The 8,371-nt window shown below is 38.8% G+C and overlaps 1 protein-coding gene across 1 annotated transcript; it reads left to right on the forward strand.

The window, feature by feature from the left end:
* The first annotated feature begins 1,800 nt into the window (after window positions 1-1,800).
* BDKRB2 (bradykinin receptor B2) lies at window positions 1,801-2,946 on the forward strand. The gene has a single exon (XM_010285947.1). The coding sequence runs from the start codon at window positions 1,801-1,803 to the stop codon at window positions 2,944-2,946; it is 1,146 nt and encodes a 381-aa protein (XP_010284249.1).
* The last annotated feature ends 5,425 nt before the right edge of the window (window positions 2,947-8,371 follow it).

Below are 8,371 nucleotides of genomic sequence, written 5' to 3' on the forward strand. Positions count from 1 at the left end.
GAATGGGGACATTTCAGAAGCCCAGAGAGGGCAAAATACAACACCTATCTTTAAAAGGCAGAGATAGAAAGACGCAGGGATTTACAAACTTGTCAATCTCATTTAAATACCTGGAAAACATGACAGCAAAATATTAAATAATCAGTATATCCACATATGGAGGATAACAGAGTGATAAGTGATAAGTAACTGCCAATATAAACTTATCAAGAGTAAAGTTGTGTCAGACTAATCCAATCTAACCTCTGGCCTAATGAATAAAGCGGAAGCAATAGATCAGGTATATCTGGGTTTCAGTGAATCTTTCGGTATTGTCTTATATTCCATTGTGCTAAGATATGAACAAACAAAGTGGCAGAAAAATGCACTATAGGTACAGGTGCTCTCCTATGCCTGGAAGGGTTCAAACAAAAGTAAGATTTCTAACCAAAGCGTTTACAACCTACAGTAAGTTGCTTGCACCTGGAAGATGACAAGAGGACATAAATCAGAATATTGGCAATGTTGCACAGCATGCACTGCGGATGGCATTTGCTTTCAGTGTAGAACAACTAAATCCATATCCACTAGACCGAAAAGCTTCAGATAACCAGTGTCACTAAAAGCATAGATCAGTGGACGGGTGTCTACAACCAGAAAGGCTGTGTAATAATGAGGCTCCACCAACCCGTTCCACAGATGCTGGTTGAAAACACTCAAAAATCAAAAGGATACAGGTCTCTCAACATTTAGGTGGTTCTGAAATGACAAGGTTAATAAAGAGGCAGGATGGAAGATGGAGATACGTTCCTGCATTTAGACATGGGTTTGCAAATTTGAGGTTTTGAGAGGATGAACTTGGAGAATGAGAATATTTATGTTGTTACCCAGTTTATGCAATTACTGTCCTTTGCTCAAGTTAAGAAGGATTGGAAACGTGCTTTGCTGACATTTTGTTCGGTGCTCATTAGTCCATTTTTAAGTTGCCTTGACTTTCAAGGTTCTCAGTCCCACTTGCCTGTTTCATCCAATTGGCCTGTCCTGCCTGACACCTCTGGTACAAATTTTACAGTATAGAGTCTCCTTTGTTCCTGCCTTTACTGTACTTCGTAACTTGTGGTCTTCTTCTTTGCTTTGGGTCCTCAAGCACTACAGTGCTTAATTAAAACTGAGTACACAAAACATGACCGCCATTTTTCAGTAATTCTGCATCCAACAGCCAAATGTCTATATGCACATCAAGCACTGACACCCATCAACCAAGAAATCCATTAACCAGAGTACAAATGAGAATCCTCATCCTTTCAGGGGTTACAAATGTGTCCCCTTTTTACTGCCAAGTTACCAGCTGAATCAGACAAATGTCTTAATTAAAAACACATCTGAAAAGTTCCAATCAAACCATAACATAAACAGTGGTATTTTAAAGACCTGGCAAAAGACGAACAGTATTTCTGTTACCCAGTGCAGAGAATTATATACACAGATCTGGGAAGCCAGTCTTGTATTTGCATAATATCCCATCAGTCATTATCTCAGAGCACAACAATAAAAAACACGGTTAACATTGTAACAGTACGGAGTGGATGCTGGACACTCAACTTTTGTTTGGTCTTTGTGACATTTAAGCGCATATCTAACATTTATGCCTGTAAATTGCTCCCTGTCAGACCCCAAGCTATTCTGACCCATAGCATATTTACCGTACAGCACCTGGTTTTCAGCTTGTGCGCTTGCACTCACATTGTCTCACTGCAGTCTGACAGCAATGACCTAGATGTAGCCATCTCATGTCATCTTTTTCTTTTTCTCTGCACAGACATGGTTTCCATCACAACTGAAAACATTACACAGCTTTACAACGTCATGGCCACCCAGGACCTCACAGTCAGTCCAGCAAACTTCCACAATAATTCAGAAGTGCATCAGCTGAATCAATATGAATGTATTAATTCAAATGTATGGAAATGGCTACATGATTTTCAGCCCGGATTCCTCTGGTTTATATTTATTCTGGGAGCAATAGAAAACTCCTTTGTCCTCATAGTCCTGTGTTTCCACAAGAGTCACTGCACAGTGGCTGAAATTTACCTAGCAAACATGGCACTTGCTGACCTAATGTTAGTCTGTGCTTTACCTTTCTGGGCCATTAATATCGCTAATAAATTTCAATGGCCCTTTGGCCTGTTCCTTTGTAAAGCTGTCAACATAATGAGCAACATGAACTTTTATTCTAGCATTTATTTCCTGACACTAGTGGGCATTGACCGCTATCTGGCCTTGGTGAAAACCATGTCTCTTGGGCGGATGCGGCGAATGGTCTGTGCCAAATGGAATAGCTTTGTAATCTGGATGTGTGCGTTGCTCATATGTTCACCTACGATGGTGTTCCGAAATTTACAGTACTACAAAGAATACAACATCACAGCCTGCATTCTTGTTTATCCATCCAGCTACTGGCAGCCTGCAAACAACTGCTTGCTGAATATTGTGGGCTTTGTGATCCCACTCTGTGTAATTACCTATTGCACTATGCAAATCATCAAAGCCTTACGAAGTAGTGAGGTACAAAAACTGAAGTTAGTCCACACAGAGAGGAGAGCCACCATGCTGGTCCTTGCTGTGCTCTTGCTGTTCATCGTTTGCTGGCTTCCATTCCAGATCAGCACGTTCATTGACACAGTCTGTTACCTCGCACCCACTTTCAGATGCTTGGAAGAAATCAATGACGTAGTGACCCAGCTGGCTACGTACTGTGCCTTTAGCAACAGCTGCCTGAACCCAGTCTTGTATGTAATTGTTGGGAAGCACTTCCAGAAGAAGGCTGTGGAATTCTGCAAGGACTTGTTCCCAAAGAGGTGCAGAAAATCAGAGTCTGTGCAGATGGAAAACTCCCTGGACACTTTGAGAACTTCCATTTCAAGTGAATACCCACGGAAAAAGTCTGTTTTCCCATTACCACAATAGCACAATTTGTTCATTACAGGAAAAAAGCCTTCTAACATATCAGTCTCCACAAATATCCGTCTGCTACTGGTCCATGGGGTAAACATGTAGTAGTATTAACCATTTGTGGGAAATCAACTGTTTGATCTTAATGGAAACTCCATACAGAGACCTACTTCTAATGTTATTGGGCATTTTTCATGATTGAATCCTACTTTCTAGCATACTTATATTTTCATGGCTGAATAATATTTGATGCATGTGTCATTTGAAATGTTTGCATTTCTGAGGTGTATATACTGTTCTCTGTATAGAAGCTATTGTCAGGATTGTGTAACTCCTTATGGTACCCACACAGTTTGTTACAGTAGATTTTTGATAGGAGGTGCTTGTATTTGAGTAAGTTCTGGTAAATGAATCCTGTAGAACTATTACTCAAAGAGATTTTTGGGCGTTGTTACCTTCTGGGCTTTTACTTTCTCTGTTCAGTCATTCAAAACTATTTTGCTTTCTTGATGGACAGACTGTGCGTTTTTGCAACTGGTCTGCCCCCACTAATTTACATTTAGTTTACATACAAGGTTTACATCAGCTTGTATGTATGGAAAGTAGCTCAAAAAAGGTAAAGCAGTAGCAGAAGGAAGGCTGCAGCCAGCTGCATGAAGCTAACTGAGTTTTCTTTGTAACAGGAGATTATTCACCCCTTCTGCATTGGGGTAAAAGCATTCACTTGCTCCTTATTGAGTGAATGTTATTTACGTTCATACCTACACTTCAGCTCAGAGACTTTTTAATATTCACAAAGCATAATGAATATTTGTAATATTTTTTAATGGAAACATAAAAGCTCAGCACTACTGGTATAATCTCACGAGTAGAAGAAACGGAGAACATGAAAAAGAGCATCACCTAACTGCCTTAGAAATCTAACTGAAGATAATAGGAGTCTTGAAAGTTCAGAGTATTCAAGAATGGCCTTTTCAAAGTCGAATAACACCTACATTTTATTTGTAGAGTTAATCATCTGAGTGATTTTAATACAAGATAGCTTTCCCCCAGTTGGACTGGATTTATGATCCAAGTTGAGTTTACAGAGAAGATAAACTCATAGCGTACTGTATTGTCAGTATGCACTTCTACCTCTAGGAACTTTTATCGACAACTGAGCTGGAGATGATCTAGAATCTTCTGAAACTAACAGAGCCTTTGGCCTTTACAAAGCACTTAAGGTTACAACCTTAAAGCCACCAAGGGAAACGGAGTTTGGTGACATAAGTAAACTCAGATTGCTACTGTGTGGTCTTTATTCATCAGAGCTTTAAAGGAGCAATAAAGCTCCATTTATGATGGCAAATTTGTATTAAACCTTCAGATAATTAAACCCAAAAATGCTCTAGAAGTGTGCAGATGTGCTATAAAAACTATGGGATTTAGATCCCTCTAGATGATTTATAGAAAATTTCCATAGGTTTTTTTAATAATCCACTATAATCCTATGTCATAAATACTTCTATTGGTCATTTTTTTAAATTGTCCATGACACCTATGATGAAACACTGCAAGGCTCTCTGTTATCTCCAGTGTTATCAATACTGTCTCATTCACAAGCATGATGCTCATGCAACCGTTAAATAAAAGGAAAGCCGTACAGATGTTATTGAGTCAATGGAAGAGATTTTTGAGTATTTGGTACTGAGAAGTAAAATATAAACATGTTATTATATTAATATGACATTAACTTAAATCATGTAAATATGTAGACACATTATTTTGCTATGCAGTATGTACAACAGAAAATAAACTACTTTAAGAAATTAGATTTGCTGGCATTTTCTTCGCTATCCTGTATCCTGTTACTCAAGAATGACTTGTTAGAAGTGCAACTGTTGCAGGTACTTTCTTTCACCTCTCATTGCACCAAAGGAAAGCGAGCTGAAACCACAGAATTTTAGCTACTTTTAAAGCTTTGTGTCAGCTTTCTTTTCAGGACCCATTTCTGAGTGGTGCTGACCACCCTCAGTCCCTTTGAAAGTTAAAATCTGAATCAAGGCGTAAGCGAGCAAACTGAAATCTTTACAGTAGCTTTTCTGCGTCCGCTGGCAGCTTAAGGTCCCACGAAACAGCAGATATTACTTTTCTTTGCTAGGACCTGGGGTACACAAGTGCCTATAGGTGCTGTTTGCAGGATGGATCCTCTGCCCAAAGCCTCCACTCTTCTCTCAGAGCACACAGACGCCAGCAGCAATGGACCAGCACCAGCCTCTGCAGAACACGCAATGTCAGCTCACAGCCTGCTTAATTCATGTTCTTGCCCACTTCCCAGCACGATCACACATTGTGCAGTATTGGCATGTACTGCTTAGGCAGGTACTAAAGAACCTCAAGAAATAAAGTGCAATGTCCAAGCTACATCTTACCCACTGGTAGCCTATAGTCACACTCAGATGCTTGGCTCTGTCCTGTTCTCACAGAAATAAGGCAAAATATGAGAAGGGCTCTTGGTAAGACAAGGGCAGACTTTATCCTGAGGATCTCAGAGCTGGAAATGTCAAACTATAACCACATCGCCTTTTTACTCCTCTTTATCCCGTCCCACTCCCACCGCTGCTCCTGCCTTCCCTTTTACCTGAGGCTGCCACACCTTTCATTGAGACTTTGGCCACGCAAATGGCCAACTCCCCATCGGAGGTGGCTGGGGACCACTGCCAGAGCAACAGCAAGGTCATCACAGTCCGTTGATATTTCTGAACAGCAGTAAGTACAGGCAGGAATAATTCTCACCTTTTCACTGTCTGTTTTTTCAGGTTGGTCATTGGCTTCACTTCAAATGCAAAATTAACGATCTTAAAAGTTGTTAGCACAAACAGCTGGTGTTTGTGGGCAGGACAAAGTTGCTTGTCTTTAGGCAGGGTGTCTGTGGAGAAGTCAGGATCTTGGTTCAGGACTCCCAAATCCCCAAGCAATACTTTAGCCTTTGAATCATCCTTTCACTCTGTTCTTCCACCAGCACATCGTGGGTTTCCAGCCTATATTGGCTCCTTCCATATTTTGCTGTTTCAGCCTCTGTAAGTTGTAGTCAGTAGGACTTGATTATTACTGCACTGTGATGCTACCAGGATCATTTATTAGGAACTGTAAATCACTGCACAAGAGTTTAAGCTCTCCTTAGCAACCACTGTATGTGGTGTATGTAAAAAAATCCAATTAAGATGGACAAAGAATTTTACATCACAAGGTCGCATCAAAAAACTTGTCTCCCGTTCCAGAATAGATGAACAGTTATAGCGGATAACTATGTTGATTTGCAAACCATTGCAATAATGAAAATCAAACTGTTATATCATACTGTTCCAAAAAGATAATTTGCTCAGATCATTGAGGGATCCAGCTATGTTAAGAGGAAGATTTTTTAATGGCTGAACTATTGGACCAAGAGCCAGAACTCTGGATACCTTTTGGATTTCTGCCATTTGTCTACCACATAATGTGTGTAATAATTACTTCTGCCTTCATTGACATATTTGTTTAATTTTTCTGCTCAGAGAGACCCAGTTAGCATTTGTAAATTCCTATGCAGCTCTAGAGAATGTGTACTTTTTGCAGGAAAATCAACATAGACAGGGTGGATGAAGGTCATATAAGCTTAAAACATAAAATAATGTGCTGTGAGTATCCCGAGCTGAAGGCACCAATAGACAGATATGTTTTAATTATGCACACACAGTAAAAAACTTTCAACTGTTGACTTATATACATGTTTTTAAACTAATCCTTCACATTCCTTTAACTTGTGGTCCATTACATGTGTGCAAACTGTAAAATGTTACCAAATCATTATATGCTTTCTACAGGTTGAAATGAAGACCCAAGTTGCAAAGAAATAGTAAATTAAATCCCCTTTTTGTATAAAGTTACAGCTTCTTATGTGGCCTTGTTCTAAGTTGTTTAAGAGCTGGAGCTACAACAGTGCCTACTTATTTTACTATTTCCACCAAATGTATAGACTCCCAATTTTGAATCTCTCTCCACTACCAAAAAAAGTTCTGAAGGCGGCAATGAAAACCAACAGAAATAAGAAACTACATTTACAAATAGGAGTTGGATTTTCAAACCAATATTTTGATCCCATTTTGAAGTTATGAGTTTCGTAAGACTGTGTTATTTATCATATAAATTTTAGACACAGCTGCAGTTTCCTATTCAGAGTCTGCGAGTAAATGTGGATGTTGGCAGCTCCTAGAGATTCACGTCCACGCAAGGACAAATTCCAGACTTCTTGTTATTGCTCAAATGTTCTTCTTTATGGAAAACATAACTTAAACACAGATATGCACTACCGTAAGCAAAGAGGAAGTTTTGGAAAGTCTGTGACGAAGATCTCCTGTTGTATTGCAGTTACCTCAATCAGTCAGCTTGGAATGTGTTTTTTGGAGATTGATCTCCTGTAGGTTATTAGGATTCATTAGGTAGGGCAATTCAAAAAATGTGTTTCAGGTCTTCACCAAAATGGAAGTTTGATCAAGGTATTAAAAAAAAAATGTTGACAGAACTGAAGCATATAGGTTTATTTGAGATGTATTTTTTAATATTGTTTCATTTATTTATATAAAATAAGTAAATGTTTAAATAGGAAAGTGCTTAAATAAAATAAGTATACATTTTAAATCTTGAAATTAAATGTTGGGTTCTTTAGAGTTTTCTCCAATGTGATGGTGCTAACGGGAACAATTTTTCAAATTTGTCAATTTTACCAGTGTTTGTATAACTCTAACTTAGTATCTTTTTAATGAATAAAAAGTTGGCATAAAAGTATTTATCATGATTATAGGGAAGTTCATAATAAGATATCACCATGCAGCCTTGCATGGCTTTTCATTTTGTCTCACTTATCAAACAAGAATAGACACAGTTGAATAAGAATTCAGAAAGATGCTACATGTGTTGGGTAGGTAGCCAATGGGAAGAACGATTTCATGTAAGTAAATAACATTCCAGTCCCTGGATAATTTCTCGCTGGTTTTTAAAAAGAATTTGAAAAATCCTACACAGATATACTTAAAAGAAATTTGTATTTAAAATCTGAGATGCATCAGATATGAACTTTTTTAAACAGTGCTCTACTCAGAGGACAATCAGACTGAAAAAGATTAAAATAATTTATAAACAACCAGTTTCAGGCTACAAGGCCCTAGCAGGTAATCAGATAAAAAGATTATTTATGGGTGCAAGCCTGCGAAAATACAGAAGTCATCATGCACCACTGAGAAGTAAAGTTCACAGAGACTCACGCCGTAGACATGTATAGTGGGGCACAAAATATTGCTTTTCAAAAACAGTGGAAAGGCTAACATGGGGTTTAGTGGGTCCATGTTTCAGCAGCCCTTCACATATACCTATCCTACTTTAAACCCAGATACTTGGCATGGTCCTCCCCCAGGCTGGCAGA

This window comes from Phaethon lepturus, unplaced genomic scaffold, assembly GCF_000687285.1.
Source record: "Phaethon lepturus isolate BGI_N335 unplaced genomic scaffold, ASM68728v1 scaffold18214, whole genome shotgun sequence".
NCBI classification, from domain to species: Eukaryota; Metazoa; Chordata; class Aves; order Phaethontiformes; family Phaethontidae; genus Phaethon; species Phaethon lepturus.

Coding starts and splice junctions, on each gene's coding strand:
- BDKRB2 (XM_010285947.1), top strand. CDS start 1,801: ATGGTTTCCATCACAACTGAAAACATTACACAGCTTTACAACGTCATG.